We start from the raw sequence: 15,798 nt of genomic DNA, 5'->3' as shown, positions 1-15,798 counted from the left end.
TATTCATTTAACCTGAGGCTTCCCCATCCTGCTCCAACAACTGACCTTAGTCCTGAGAAGGGACAAGAGCCACCGCTGGCTTCAATCCATGCATTCATCCCGTCCCTGGCTCCCTCCCACGTGTGCATAGTGTAGCCAGTGTTTCCCTGCTTAATGCCCGCCTTCTGCTCCAGCATCTCCCTGCCCCGTGCGGACTGCACCCTCCTGGCTGTGCTCGCCAGGGAACAGGACGGGTCTGTTCCCACACTGCCCCTTTCATACGCGAGGTTGTCACAGCACTTTGCAAAGCGGCACTGTAGCATCGGAGAGGCCCACGTAAGCTGGTGAGCTCAAGCTGACAGGCTCTGTGAGGAAGGTGTTTCCGCCACCCGCAGAAGAAACAAGGGCCGTAGGAGTTTCGGGATGCCCAGAACATGCCCAGGCTGTAGGTGAACAGAGCCTCTGGGGAACTGGTACAGCAGAGAAGTCCTGCCAGAAGGTGACCGTACTTACTCTTCGGCCAACGAGGCCTTGCTCTCCAGGGACTCCCAACTGGCCAGGATCACCCTACAAAGAAGGAACCACAGACACGGAGACAAGCTGTTTACCAACAGTGAGTGAGCATGAAGCACTTCCCACTGCACCCCTCATTTTGACTTTTTATTTCCTTCTCCCACACAAACACCTTCACTTCAGTTTGTAAGGGGGTGCAAAGGACAGGTTGGCATCACCAGCGCCTCTGCTCATGGAGGGCCAGTGCACACCTCGCAGGCTCTGTTGCAATGATGTCCAACAGGACAGGCGTCCAGGAGTGGTTTGTGCTGCCTGCAGCTGCAGAGCCAGAAAATATTCCCTTGGCATGGCGCTTGGGAGGAAAAGCAGCAATGCTGGGTGCAGTGCAGCACTGCGGCAGGCACAGCCGGAGCGAGGGAGAAGAAAGCTGTAGCTCTTTGAGCCCCAGCATGACTGAGGAGGGTGGAGAAGAACCTGAATCTTTGATGGCACCAAAACAAACTGAAGGTGCCTGGAGCTGGCAAACAGATGGATCTTGGCGACAGGCTGCGAGGTTGCACTGGGGGTACAATGGCCATAGGGCAGCTACCACCCATGTGTGCCCATCCAAGCTAACTGCTTTGCAAGGAAGAGAGCTCAGGAAATGCAGAGGCAGAAGGAGAAAAAGCAGCAAACTGATCTGCAAGCAGCAATGACTGCCCAGAGCAACCCCAGCCTGTCCCAGCAGCTCCCAGCTTCGGAGAAGGAGCGGCTCGGGACTCTCACTCTCTGACTCCCCACCAAGGACGTGTTGCACTGACAGCGGGTAAAGGGGTGTTTGTGCAAATCATTGTGTCCTGTTCCCGAGGAGGGCAGCCAGGAGCACGGGAGCTGAAACACTCGTGCAGCATCAGGACGCCAAAGACACAGTAGCTCCAGTGAAGTGTCAGAAGATTTGCCAAGGAAAACATGGCAAAGGATGGGGCTGGGGGTGGGGAGTGAAGAACAGCAAAGAGGAAATTGCATTTAATCCCCACATAGAGTCTGTTCAAAAGCTCTCCACACAGGAGTGAACCTTCACACCAAGCGGAAAGGGGGTTAGGATAAAATAAAAACCCCTCTGAGCTGCTCAGCACAGGGATCTTATTTAAACAAAGAGATGGTTTTTATAGGCCTTTCCACGTGGACAAGAAGGTGCATTCATGGCTCTAGAGCAGAGCACCCTTCCCCCATAACCATTAGAGGAGTTCAGTCCCCACAGAGCTAAGGCTTGGAAACTGTGGCAGGACCTTGTCTGAGGGTATTTTTAAGTTTGGGACCTTCCTAAGACTCTTCTTGTTTCAAATTAGAAGCTGCCTGGATCTCTGGGTCTTGAGAACTCCCTTCTCCATCCATATTTTGGATCTGCAGAAGAGTTGAGCTTCATTTCCAAGGCCCTTCACAGCTCTTGAGGCAGAAGACCCCTGGGACTGTGCTTCTCCCTAGCACCGACAGCCTCTCCCTCAGGATGGGGCTCAGGAATTTGTAACCAAGGGCTTAAAGTTAACCCGATTTTATCTTTTAAACTTTATCTTTTGTTGAATATGCCATCTGCTTTGGCTGCTGGAGGGTGAATCTGCAACGTTATCCAGTCCTACAGGAGCAGAAGTTGCTGTTATCCCCCTGGTCTGACAGAGAATTTGCACTAAGGGTTTTTCTTACCTTCATGCCAGGTTCACCTGCAAGGCCAGGTTGTCCCATTGAGCCAGGCGGTCCCTGGAAAAAAAAAAAGATAATGAAAAACCCATTGTAACCAAGTAGAAAGCAAGATCAAAGACATAATGCCTTTAGCAGAGCCCTCCTGGGACAGTGGAGCCCTGGCTGCAATGTAATTACCTCCCTGGAGCTGGCTCAGGGTACGCAGCATCAAAGAGGCCCGGTACCCCCTCGTGCCTGGTTCCTGGGAGGGCTCTGCTCGTCTCTCACGCCTCCCCTCTCCCCAGCCCTGCGGCAGCCCCCCCAGCCTCCTCTGCCAAACATCTCTCTCTAACTCCTTCCAACCCCTCTGCTTTCTAAGGTTACTAACCGTGCCGTGGAGCAGCACTGGGACTAGTTAGGAAAGAAGGGAAAAGGTCCAGAATTAGACTTGAAAGCCCTTCACAAGGATCCAGCAGGTTGGCTGATACAGTGGATAACAAAAGAGCTCGGCTGTGCTCTTGCTCCCTGCTCCCTGCTTCCTGCAACCATGCTTCTCCGTTACCGCTGGCATGAGCACATTCTCCACGCCACCAGTCTCGTTTCAGTTAGGTTTAAGCGTTAACGCAGCCGTAGGGTTTGCACGTGCAGTGAATTGCCAGATTAGCCTTGACATCCATCACCCACTTTCTCTGGCTGTAATGGGCCGGCAAACATCCTAATGCTAACCACTGGGCTTGGACCAGAAACCCACAGCCCAGGGCTGCTGCCAGGCTGTACTAGCTGAAAGAAAGTGACTGGCAGATGAGATAACGTGACCCTATCTATCTGAGCATAGACCCTGTCAGAGGGGCTTGGCTTCCCTCAGAGAGACAAAAATTAGTGCCTGACCTGGAAAACTATGGAAAGTAAGATAGAAAGGGGGAAGATGAGAGAATGACCTTGCAAACTGTTACTTGGTGTCCAGCTGCCACGTGCAGCCTTGCGATAGAGGGGTCACATTCATTAGATACCTTTGGTACAGAGATCAATCGGGAGCTTTAATCTTTGTACATTTTCTACTACATCTGGGAAGCATGGGAAAGGAGAATCTGTGAAACAAGCCCAAAGATGGGACAGCAAAGCTTGTCTTTAAAGGATTTGAGTGGTTTATTTACTTATGATATTTGCTTTCCGGACAACAATCTGCCTTCTCTTTGCAGTTAGGAATAAAGGAAAAAAGAGCACATAGTCTTGGGAGCACTTGGCTGCCCAGGGAATAAAGCCAGTTCCTGGCTTGCTGAAATGGATTCAAGCAGAGAAGGGAGCAGGGTGCATGTTGGGTTTACGAACAAACGGTCGTGTCACGCAATGAGAAAACTCAAGCTCCAATGAAAGCAAAAATTCTGCTTTGGTTTCTCCAGAGGTGCCAGTGCAGAGAAAGGCTCCTGGAAGAGTCATAGATTTGAATAAAGCTCTGTACTTTCTTGGTTGGCAACATCCAGAGTGGCTCGGTAGCAGCTTTCCAGCTCCCCACTGTGGTTTACCACGCTAAGAGCTTGCTCCATCCAGTCTAGCAGCCATGAGAATGGAAACTTTCATGACTCATACACTTTGCAGTAGATTGCATTAAAAGGCACCTTTGCTGCTGTTTTCACAACCGAGTGAAACATCATATCTATATTACAGTTCGGGATCTATGGAAAGGAGCTACCCCAGGGGAACTGGCACAACTGGTATAAACAGCCAAGACTATAATACTTCAAGGGGAGTGAAATCAAGCCAAGACTGCAGATGAGTTAGGGGTAAACCATGGAGGCATCTCCTGCACTCCATCGGGGCACTGTCTGGCAGCTGCTGCTGCTTTGGTTTTGGTGTGTTTGTGCCATTGCTTCATGGCAACGGCGACCCAAAAGCACAGTCAGCAGCAAAGGCATTTCTCTGAGCTTCCTCCACTGGCTGCAGCTGCTTGTGATGGGACTGTCATAGCAATCCAGGCTGGCTGACAAAACTGTGTCTTGTCAGCAATGGCACCAGTGAGGGGGAAAGAAAAGACCAGTTTTTAGTTTGAATTGTTACTGTATTTTGTCCCTGACTCTGCACCCTGGTGTGGAAAGGTGGTCCCTGGTGTGGTCATAGAGCCATGCCTGGGACATGTTTGTTAGCGTGGTCAGCTTTGAAATGTTTCTCTTGTTGTGAAGATGGGTCTGCACATCTACCACCTGGGTGTCTACGGGCTGTGATGAAAATGATGCTCAAATTTCTGATTTTCACTGTTTGCTTTGGAAGTTGACTTTCAGACTTGGGGGAAATCCTTCCTGCTCATGTCCCCAGGTGTGGAAGGATGCACCTCTGTACATTTACTCCTCTCTCAGTCCTGCCACTCTTGATGCAAGGGGAAAACAAATAGGAGCAAAGATCACACCTACCTTATGCCCAATTTCTCCCAAAGGCCCCAGTGGCCCCTGTGGTCCTTGTGGACCCTGAAAAACAGAGACACAAGGCTCTTTTCATGCAACGGTTTTCATTTCTGAAGGGCCATCGCTTTCATGGCCTGTAAGATAAAACACCAGTTCCCTCCCACATCACAGTGGAGCTACACAGCATGCAAGAGACGGCCAGTGAGATGGAGAAGCCAGCAATGGGTGTGCTGAGGCACCTTAACAGGCACAGTTCAGAAGGCCCTTCATCTTTCTGGCTCCCACCTAAAACAACTGCAGTTGGCAACCTGAAAATGCCTGGTTTACCCTCTCCCTTCGTGGTCCAGGTCAGTCCCCACAGACACAGAGAGCAGGTGACCACTCTTCCTGCTTTGGTGGTCCTGTGTCTTCACCTGTCATCTCCCAGTGCCTCCCCCAAAGCTGTGGGCTCAGTTCTGGCACCATCAGCCTCCCTCCTGGTCCCCCTTTTGCTCTACCTACCAACCCACACCAACTCCTCCCATTACATCTGAACCTGTCCCAGACCCAACCTTGCCCTTCTTTTCTCCCCTTCCAAAATCCATCCCAGGCTGTATCCTACACTCTCCCTAGTTGATCCATGGCCCCCTTCTGCTTTCCAGGGGTCTGACCTTGTCTTTCCTCATGCCTCCTAGGACTCTAGCCAAGTCCTTCACATCTCTGACCTCGCTGGAGTTGGCAAGGACAGAGAAGCTGGGAATGGGAATGAGTGGTGGGGAAGAGACAGACAGAGAAAGAAATGAAGTGTCTGTGTGTGTGCAACAAAAGACAGATGAAGAGAGAGTGATGAGACACTTGCCGGGTCGCCTGGAGCCCCTTTTGCTCCTGGAGGTCCAGAAGGTCCTTGGATACCCTAGAAAAATTAAAACCACCAAGGTCAGCTCCACCCCCATAGCAATCTTTCATGCCTCTCTGCAGCAACGTGCATCTCAAACACTCCAGTAAAAGGAGTGGAGAGGTGGCCCTGTGTGAGACACTGTCCAAGTTCTTCCTACTGGACCAGGACCCAAAACTTACGGACTTGCGTGAAACCGAGGTTATGAAAGGAAGCACAAGCGATGGACACTTACTGGGAAGCCACGTGCTCCTGTCTCCCCAGTCTCACCCATCTTCCCCTGTGAACACACAGTTACAGCAATTAGCAGCTGGGAATGTGCTGAGACGCTGCAGCGCTTTGGCCAGGAGAAGCTGCAGTCCCCTGGGAACCGTGTACGTGTGGGTACCCCCGTGGGGGTTTGACATCCTGCCAGGTTTGGCAGGCACTGGCTCTCACAGAGGACATACCTGCAGCCCATCTGGCCCCAGCTTGCCTGGCTCCCCTGGTCGGCCCTGCAAAGCAAAAAGACAAAGACATGCTGGCAAGAGCGCAAACTCTATTGGCAATGCTCTTCTGCTCCAGCCCATCTGCTTTTGCATTTTTGTGCATCAAATATCCCCTCCAGTTCCCTGCAGCTTTTGAGAGGCCAAATGCCCAGCATCCTGCCCTGAGGAACAACCCACCCAGCAGGGAGTGTGGGCAATGGGCTGCATGACCTAAGGATTTTTGAGCAAACACTGCTTTGGAGGAAGCTGGGATTCTCAGGAGACTTGGCATGGCCCTGTCTGGCAGGGCGTGAAATAAGGGAGATTCACCGTCCCAATTGCATTCACAGGGCCCATGTGTGCCATGCGGGGGATGGGGTCTGTGACATTCAATGGTAGGACAGGGGTCCAACTCTGCCACACGACTCTCACATCAGGCTGCTGTCAAAGGGAGAAGCTCTCCCATGCACCCCTCTCAAAGCCTGTTGTGGAGCAGGTTCACCTTGGATGAGAGTCTGCTCAGGCAGGCTATCTGCCAGGCTCTCTTTGCACCAGGCATCTCCTGCCCTACATCTCTTCCTATCCTGATCTAATTAACATGAAGTACATCAGAACAGATACGTATTCCCTTATGTCATATTTTACCAGTCACGTCAAATTGCTCTGATTTTTGTGCTACATTCAGATGTGACAGTCAAGCGCACTCACTGCCAGTTAAAGCTACTCCCATTCCTGTGAGGGACCCCATTATTTTAGCAGAGGCCCTTTTATGTTTGTGGAGTGCCTCTGTATTTGGGGTCTCAGACTCCAGCAGCAAGGGCCTTGATGCCCACGTTGGACAGATTTTACTCCGGCTGCGTGAAAGACTGATCCCTGCTGGTTGATCCTCATGGAGCGATTGAACACCCCCTGTTCATGGAGGAGGATGTGACCTTGATCCTGTCCAGGGCATTTCATAACACAGCTAAGAGCAGCCTTGGCCAACCTGGCCACCCACTGGCATTCACCTTGACACCTCGTGACCCCGGCTCTCCTACTGGTCCATCAGGCCCTCTGGCACCCTGGAAAAAGGCAAAAGAGAGGCAAAAATAAGAACACAGGGTATATGTCTCACTGGAAAATACAGCAGTCACCCTCGCTTTAGCCACCAGGAAAGTCCATGAGATCAGTCCTGGCTAAACCAGCCTATACCTGGTTGGGTTGAGCACAGCAGTTTGGAGCCCGGGACTCAAAAGATACCTTCTGAGTTTTGTTGCTTCATTTCTCACCATTTACCAGCACACAGCACCAAAATACTTTTTATTCTTGTTAAACCAACTACCAACAGCAAACCAAAGCCAGAGGAGAAAGGCAGGCCAGGAGCAGCCCATTTTCAGACAACGCTTACATGACAAGGGTTTTGCAATGCACAGACCTGCACTTCTAGCCTTATTGATAGCAAACCTCTTCCTTCCTAGAAAGCCCGCTTTTCCAACTGCCCCAGCCCTTAACCCTTGGCATACCACACTGTCTCATGGTCACAGTCAGGGCAATAAAGCTACAAAATATATAGAGAGGCACACAAGCCCCCACCATACAGTACCTTCACAGCTGTCCTGGGCCCCAAACTGCTCCCAAAGAGCAGGGTGTATTTGCTGACAGCTGAACTCAAACGTCCAGCTACAGTTACCTGCTATTTAAAGAACTGGCTGCTGTTAAGGATCAGGCAGGTGCTCATGCATATGCATGCTGGGAGGAGCGCAGCTGGCTGTGCCTGCTTTGGCATGCCTGGTCCTATGCCTGGCATCTGCTCCTGGGCGTGCGCGTGCGTGCAGCAGGCACGAGGACCTCGGGAGGTGTACGGGACACGCACACAGCTGCAAACGCTCATGGCACGTACAAGAATCCAGACAGTGAGCGATCCTGGACGTGGTTAGTTAAAATTGAACAGCTCGTGGTACAGCTCAGGCATCCTCGAGGAAGGGGTGTCCTTGTTCTTCCAGAGGGTGCTAGGTGAGGAGAGCACTGGTCTTGAAGAGGGGATAACTGTGATCTAGCTTTCAAGCTAATTTCAGAAGATCTGAACGCTCTGCACCATTTGAACCCCAGACACCAGCGTGTCACACTGAGAGAGAATAAACAGAGCCACGGTCAGGGAAAATAAAACACTAAAAAAAGGGCATATCAAGAGACTCTGTTAACGCATGTCATGTTCATAATCAGGCCATGAGCTCAGTTGGGACTCTTAGGCGCTACTGCAACATAAATAATAAATAAAAACACAGAGTGGTGCTAGAATGTAGTGGTAAGAGGAATCCTGAGAGCAGGCCAATGCGGAAACAGAGAAAACAGGAGCCAATGTGCTTAATCGGGATGCAAACTGAGTGCCAAAATAACAACAGGGCTAGGGAGCCAATGCGTTAGAAAAGCAACTCCAGTATGACAGGCAAAGAGAGAGAGAGACTCACAAAGAAAAGCAGTGTAACAGCAGAAGATGTATAGGAAACGTAGCCAAATTATTACAGCAGACAAACATTGTCAATATAAAATAATGCAAAAACTTCTACTGTGCTTGGCAAAACCCTGTGCCGCTGAGTGTACCAGAGATTAAATAACCAAAAGCCTGTATTGCATGCCAGTAAGACACAGCTCAAAAGAATGCTCAGCCTTGACTCCAGGGCGGATGGACAGAGAAGGACTGTGCACCAGATGGGAACACCACAACCAAATGGGGTGTGTCACAGGTCGGTGCTTTGCTACACTAATGTAATGGCAGCTCTCACCAGCCCTAGACCCCAAGTGCCCTGGCTCACGCTGGCCACTACATCAGACAGCAGTAAAGACCAGAAGTTTTATTAATCCATGTCCCTATAAACCTCAAAGCACAATGACGTAAACCAGAAGGTCATTTAAAAGCAGGACTACTGACAGCTCAAGCCAGGCAGCACCGTAAGTTGGACTACCGGGAGAGCAAGGCTTGGAGGGGTCTGAGGAGCTGCCCGGGGTGACCGGGACCCCCAGCAACCCAGCAAAATACACAGACCTGCCCTGAGCTGGGTACTGGGCTGCCCAAAGAGAAGGGAGGTTCCGGCATGTGTATGGCACTGGCACCCTGAGAAAGCACCCTGCCACCCAACTTCTCATCCTCCCTGGAAAACAAACTGTTCCCCTCCTCTTTGAGCAGCCATTCAGGTATTTCGTGCAATTACATCTTTACTATCTGAGGCGATGGGGTGACCTGCCTGTGAAGAAGGGGAAGGATGTGCAGAGGGGAAGGATTCAATAGCTCAGCCCTGGTATTACAGAAGGAGGGAGCAGGAATCAGAGGCAAGTGGGACATGGAAACAACAGTGATGGCCCAGGTTACAGTTTTCCATTCCAAGACAGATGCTGCCGGGGAAGGAAAGTGGGATGCGTCTGACCCCTCCAGAACCATCTTCTGTAGCCTGCCCTGCCCTGCCCAGCCCCTTCGCCAGTGCTGGGCTGCTCTGAGCTGGGTGGAGGCTGTTGGGTGCCCTCAGCCCTCACGCAGTGGTGCAGCAGGGGCAGTGACCTCTATGGTTCTCAGTGGTCCAACCCGGCAGGGCTGGCTGGCTGAGGAAGTGTTTACGGTATCCTCATTTCTTCCAGCAGAGCCCTGTCACCAGCATCGCAGGATCTGCCAGGGCAATCTCACTTCACAGCAGTCACCTGCCTAATCCCATCACAACACATCTCATCGGCATCTGACCTAAAGAAGGAGAAAGTGACCCCGTATTTGCAAATGCATGTGGCAGGCTTCATCTTCTCCAGCCTCCTGGGCCGAAAACCAGGATAAAGGCTTCCCCTAATTCGCCCTGACAGGAAAGGCTACATTTAGTCAATTAGTTAAATCTTTAAAGCTCTCTTTTACTGACAACGCCTGTTAGAGATGAGTGAGTGAGGTCCTGGCAGCTCTCCAGGGAGCATCCCATGCCAAACGCCGCAAGGCACAGCACGGTGCCTTCCCCCTGCAGACCCGGCGGCTTGGCCTTGCAGGCAGGGCTGAGCGCAGCTCCCTGTGCTCCCCTTGGACCCTCAGTGCTTCAAAATTAACTGAACAGCCAGGCACGCCTACCCTGAGCATGGCAGGGCAGAGGGACCAGGACGAGTGTATAGAGAGGGGTCTTGGGGAACAATCTTCTAAGGGCATATGCAGCATGGACCCACCCTAAGAACGGGGTAAGGAGGGTGCAGTGAAAGGCATGGCTTTATCACTGGTGTCAGCATCTCTAGGAGCCCATGAAACAGTGAAGAAAGCTTTTCTTTAGTCTATGTCAGTATTTATATGGCAGTACACAGCTCAGGAGAGGTCCTGCTGCGCCAGGGCTGTACAAACAGTGCGAGCTCCAAGTAGCTTTACAATGTAAACAGGAAAAAAAGGAGGGTTAAATTGAGATCTGTCCGCTCCTTTGCACATGGGCAGCCAAGGCACAGAGAGATACAGGTTCATGGCTGATGGAGCATTTGAGAACCTGCTCAACTGTTTCACCAAGGCCAGTTGGACATGAACATGCAGCCCAAAGGCATCGCATATCACCAAAACAGCTCACCCGGGGTCACGCAGGGAGTCACAGCGCGGGGACGTGCTGGGGCAGTCCCACTGCAGCACAAGATCAAGTGTCATCACTCATTGCTACCTAAACAGATGAGTTTCCCTTTTTGGTTGAGTTGTCAGGCAAGAGAAGCCAAACTGATATTATGCAGGAAATCACAGCTCTGTGACCCTGTGTCCGAATGCTGATGCTCCAGCTGCAGTAAGTCACGCTTGAGCTGAGGTCCTGGATCTCAGCAGGCAGCGAGACACTCGGGGCTGGGCAGAGCCCAGCATTTTTTTAAATTCTAGTTTCAATGTCTTATGTGGGCCCTGTTATCCCTGTGTAGCTCTCCACAGAGCTATGTAGTAGAAAGCTAGCATTAAGTCGTTGCAAGTCTCACCTGCAGACACATTCTGCCCCTTGTAATAATGAGTGGTTTTAAATATAGGCTCCAGCAACGGTAGCAAAGCAGGTCACAGTGCCACACGACCAGTGAGTACACAGGCCAAGGCAATATCTCCCTCAGAGACATGCAATTCTGAGCAGTACTATCAGCAATTCCAGACTAAACAAAGTGCTATGATATGAACATCGTCAGCTCATGAACACAGGGGAATTCAGCTCCAGGCTTTGCACCTCAGGTTTATTGCTAGGCCATGTGAGTCAATAGAGGTATAACCTACTGCTGGAGTAGACAACGTTCCCCCAGAACAGAACTAAATAGCCGACAAGGTGTTTCCGCAAAGCAGCGCTGCGTTTCCCCCTGTTTAAACAGACTCTCAGAGCTCAAAGAGAGACAGCAACAAGCCTCTGAATAGCAGAAGCAGCAGCATGAACATGCAGTCAGTAGCTCCTTTCCAGAAATCCAAAGCTTCTTCCTTACCCCTTTATCCAAATATTGATATTTCACTATCATAGTCCAGCCAAATGAAAAGCAAGCGGATGCCTTGACTGAAGCTGAAGGGAGACATCGTTGGCCATAGATCTGTAGCTAACTTCTCCTCAAACACTTCTAATGCTTTTTCAGTCAACTAGAAAGATCCCTGGGAGCAAACCAATATACCTCTGCTGTTCTCCATGAACAACTTCTCAGCTGGGCCTGGAAAAAGCAACTATTTTCAAGTTTGCTTAGATAACACCACTTTACAAATCCCTAGCATTTACAAATTCCTGCAGTGATGCTGTGAAGCATCGGGTCCGTGTGGCAGAGAGATAGCAGTCCCCTCCCACACAGAGCGGCAGGGTGCTGGCACTGCAGGTGTGCACACCTTATCTCGTCTTTGCAGGCTTTGCCTGGGCAATAGTTAATGCAGGAGCTTGATAAATGAATGGCACGGTGGAAAAGAGGAATATGCTCCGGGATTTGAAAAGCTCCTCTGAGTCTCCTGAGCCAGCACCCAGCACCCCCTCCAGTGAGAGGATAAAATGCCAGAAATATTGACAGTCACTTTGGCCAGAAGAATGGGGCAAGGTAAATCACTTTACAGCAGAATTTCAGGTGCAGCTTTATGATCTGAGTTGCAAAGTCATGGCTCCAGTTGATATTTAACCTTTTGTAGAGATTCTCAGTCAATACCTGGGCTTTTTGATATTGATGTCCTTGATAGAGGATCCTGGAGACCGCAGGTTTTCCTGCTGCGAGGAGCTGATTAACAGAAATGTGCTTTTGAATTTAAGTGAGATAGGGTGAGGGACCTGCTGAATCAGCTGCCTCCAAATTTAAACCTTGATTTGGTTAAATAATTAGGTTTAAACATGTGCATAGCTGTCACTAGCTGAGTGTTAAGCACATGTCTAAGTGTTACGCTGAGTACAGATGAAGGGAAATAAGCCTGGGCTCCCAGGTCCAAGTTTCTTGTCCTTAGGGAAGACGAGAGGGGAAACACGTTTGTGGAAGATTGTTCAGTATCAGTTTGATGGGCTAAACAAAGACTTGGGAAGGAACAATAGCCCTGTCATGACTAAAAAGAAGGTTACAATTTTTAAAGAATTTTCTTTTTCAAATTTGTACTTATATCTTGACAATACAAAAGCTATCACAACGTAAATACAGACCCCCAAAAGTCTCCATTGTTCTTTACAATCGAAACCATATTTGCTATTTACATTCCCTTCAAAAGCGAAATTACTTTAATGAACTATCCACAAACAGAGCTCATGGAATCCACAAACATCTGGCGGAGGCTGCATTCATGTTTCCACTCTGAATTGAATTACGTCCCTTTTGTAAACTAGGATAGACAGAGGGTAATGTCTGAAATTACAGTTGGGGGATCATTTCCCCATCCTGAGAAAACCAAGAGCTGGAATAGCAGGACAAACTAAACAAACAAAGAATACTATGTGCCTGGAATATCTTCTGACAGTATGAAGGGAAGGAAAATGTGAGAGAGAGACATACAAACCAGAAATCCTCCAGGCAGGAGATCTGCTGGTCCTTACAATACCGACTTTCCCACATCACATTGACTGAAATCTGTAGGATTTCAGAGCAAAGCCCAAGTTCCTCCTCTCTGCTGGGGATCTTAGAAAGGACGTCTGCCTGTCCGCAAATTCTGTACGGATTATATCACTGCGGTGCTCAAATGCACCAAATCACCACCACGCCACAGTCCAGCAGCGGGTCTTGAGGGCAGGATCAGCGCAGGGCACCAGCAGCAGATCCAGATGCTCAGGGCCCGCTGGCAGAGGCTTACCCCTCTCTGACCCCTCACCAATACTGGTGTCCTTAGGGCAAGATCAAGACCTTAATGCACCCCTCTTCCCCGGGCACTGCCTCCTGTTCTACCTCCACGTTCTGCACTTCCTGGGGTGACCTTTTGCAGGGCTCTGCAGCCAGCCGGGACAGAGCCACTGCTGCATTTCTGGTTTTCAGGGCTGGGATGCACTTCGAAGTCTGGGCTTCCTCAGTGGAGAAATGTCCGGGGGGAAAGGCTGGCACAGGGTCTGCTGGACTCAACATCTGGAGAGGAAATGCAACGCAAGGCCATGAAGCTGAACGTCTCTACCATGTGGTATGTCATTTTGAGGATGGACAGTGCTGGCAGCAGTTGGTGTCCTGCAGGATTTCTCCTGAGGGTTTGGCACCTTCTCTCTGGATCTAGCTACACCCAAAGGCAGGTCCCTGCTGTACCAGCCAACCTCCTCTCTTCGGAGCTGAATCCAACTTTGCTCTTAGTTTTACCTCATCTGATAATAAATATCCCCTTCGTCATTCCTGACAGTACAAGTAGAGCTGAAAACGGCCCGCTCAGCTGTACTCTCCTTGTGGGTTGAGGACTTTAGGCCAACGCAGATGTAAGGAGCCGAAGATTTACGTGAGTGAATCTTGCACAACCCAAGAGCCAAACACCGCAGTTGCACGCGGCTGCCTGCCGTAAAGAGAGGCTCAGTGCCAGGGGATGTGGCTGGCATCCCCGGCTGGCAGCTGGGAGGAGGCAGCGCTGGGACTCCTTCTCTGCCACTGCATACATTAAAGGCACTGGCAGAAATATCTGATCCCCTCGGAGGACCCACCTCTCCAAGAGCCCGCACAGTCAGCAGCCTGGATTCATTCAGAAGGTGTTTCCCGTTCTGCTCTGCGCTGTAGTTTTACCTTGAGATATTTTCCGCCGTCCAATCAAAGCCTCCCGTGAAAGAATGCCTCCAGTTTCTCATCCGTCATGGTCATGGACGGCTCAGTTAATTGCTGCTATGTAGCACAGAGAAACCTCGCTCTCCAGGGGACCCTGCGAGAGCAGAGCTGGGGAATGAGATCCATGGGCCTTCCCACCAAGGAGAACAGAGAGAAGGAAGCTGTTTTTCCCAGCCACAAGTTAAAAGCTGAACCCTGATATGCATCTGCCGGGCTTGGATGTTACTGGTGTCCTTCTAGCTGTGCTTTTAAAGCTTAAAGCAGTTCCAGGGTACATAACTGTGGTTATAAAGCTTTCTAGTTGGTTATTCCATTTCCTTTTGCGGGTCCCAGCTATTCGAAGAGAGTATTAGCTCTGGTATAGGGAAACATATGCAATCCTTGGCTGTCCCAAATTCCCCAAGCAGGAGTTGCAGTAGAAAGCAGAGACTGGGGGTGGATAAAATATATAGTTTACTCCAGCCTATGTCTTTGAAAATGAAAAATGGAAACAGATATCATAAGATCCTTGGAGGGAGAAATGCAAAATATGTTGTTGTTGGGGCCTTCAGCAGAATGCATGTGTGCTCGCTATTAATACTTTGGAAAGCAGCTGGACAAGGAAAAACAACCCAAAGCAGGGATGATCCTGCGATAAATGTCCCGTTGAAGAAGAAGAAAGATTGAAGAGCTCAGTGGGACATGGGTTGGATGTCACAGGCAGGAAAACAAGCAGCTTTGGCAGGTCTAGAGGTCATTCTGCTGTCAGCTGTCACCCGAGCAGAGCAGGAAGAACCACACATGAACTGACACAGAGTGCTTGTGAAATATTTATCCAGCGTAACATGTACTTGTAAGCACTGTCCGTGATGCTAGCATTATCAAGTATTAAGCTGGGGTCTGATCTTTCCAGGCAGAGCGAGGATTCACTCATGATAACAGTGTGGTACTGTTTAGATATGTACAGATAAAATCAGGGCCTTGTCTTATGGGCTGGAAAAACCCATAGAAAGACACAGGACGTGCTTATAATTTGATCTACTGACTATGCAAAACACACCTTTCTCACAACCCTGCGGAACGCTGCCGGAAGATATTAATCCTGCGAGACTGAAAGGGGAGGCATGGGAAGAGTAGGCTGTTTGGCTCCTTGTCAGCTCCATTTCTGCCTGCCTCATCTCTTAATTCTATGTCATGGCATAACATTTCCTGCTTTATCTGCCCCTGGTTAAATCATAACAGTTCACATCTCAGCTGCTCTCTCTCCCTTGGCAGCAAAGGCACCTTTTCTGGTCTTCTACCTGCACATTTTTCCCCAGCCCGGATACATCTTCAGATGACTAAATCTTCACCATCCTCACCAGAATTGTCTGTAAACCCTGTTTTGACGTTGCAGGTTGGAAAAGCCAAGCTGGACCACTTCCACGATAAGCTCTACACTGGGACACCCCTCTGCCCAGACACATCACTTGCATTCGCATCCCTGGTAAGGCTTGCTTCAATGACCGCAGTCTTTATGCACAGCAGAAACGTGTGGAGGTGCTGCCCCACCTGCTGCTCATCTTCGCACCCCCAAACTAACCCGCCAGATGACTTTTCCAATGGCTGAAAAAGGAGAGGGATAAAAGCTCGTGGAAAGTGCTTACCCTGCGGCCTTTCATCCCTCTTATCCCTGGCACACCACGGACTCCTGCCGGACCCTGAAAGGGGAAAAGGGAAACAAAATGAAGATGGAGGAGGAGGAAGGCAGCAGCTGTTGGTAGCA

General features: G+C 50.2%; 1 protein-coding gene across 1 annotated transcript in view; it reads right to left on the bottom strand.

Annotated features, from left to right (window-relative positions):
- COL27A1 (collagen, type XXVII, alpha 1) overlaps positions 1–15,798 on the bottom strand; it is a 162,211-nt gene that overhangs the window by 38,915 nt on the left and 107,498 nt on the right. The window contains exons 28-35 of the mRNA XM_009319352.1: positions 15,680–15,733; positions 6,893–6,946; positions 5,868–5,912; positions 5,654–5,698; positions 5,383–5,436; positions 4,554–4,607; positions 2,173–2,226; positions 493–546 (exon numbers count right to left, since the gene is read on the bottom strand). Coding sequence (XP_009317627.1) covers positions 493–546; positions 2,173–2,226; positions 4,554–4,607; positions 5,383–5,436; positions 5,654–5,698; positions 5,868–5,912; positions 6,893–6,946; positions 15,680–15,733 — 414 coding nt within the window. The remainder of the gene's footprint in view (positions 1–492; positions 547–2,172; positions 2,227–4,553; positions 4,608–5,382; positions 5,437–5,653; positions 5,699–5,867; positions 5,913–6,892; positions 6,947–15,679; positions 15,734–15,798) is intronic.

The sequence above is a fragment of the Pygoscelis adeliae genome, unplaced genomic scaffold (genome assembly GCF_000699105.1).
Source record: "Pygoscelis adeliae isolate BGI_AS28 unplaced genomic scaffold, ASM69910v1 Scaffold270, whole genome shotgun sequence".
Taxonomy (NCBI): Eukaryota; Metazoa; Chordata; class Aves; order Sphenisciformes; family Spheniscidae; genus Pygoscelis; species Pygoscelis adeliae.
The sequence above is the reverse complement of the archived record's forward strand: the minus strand, read 5'-3'. Positions and strand labels throughout refer to the sequence as shown.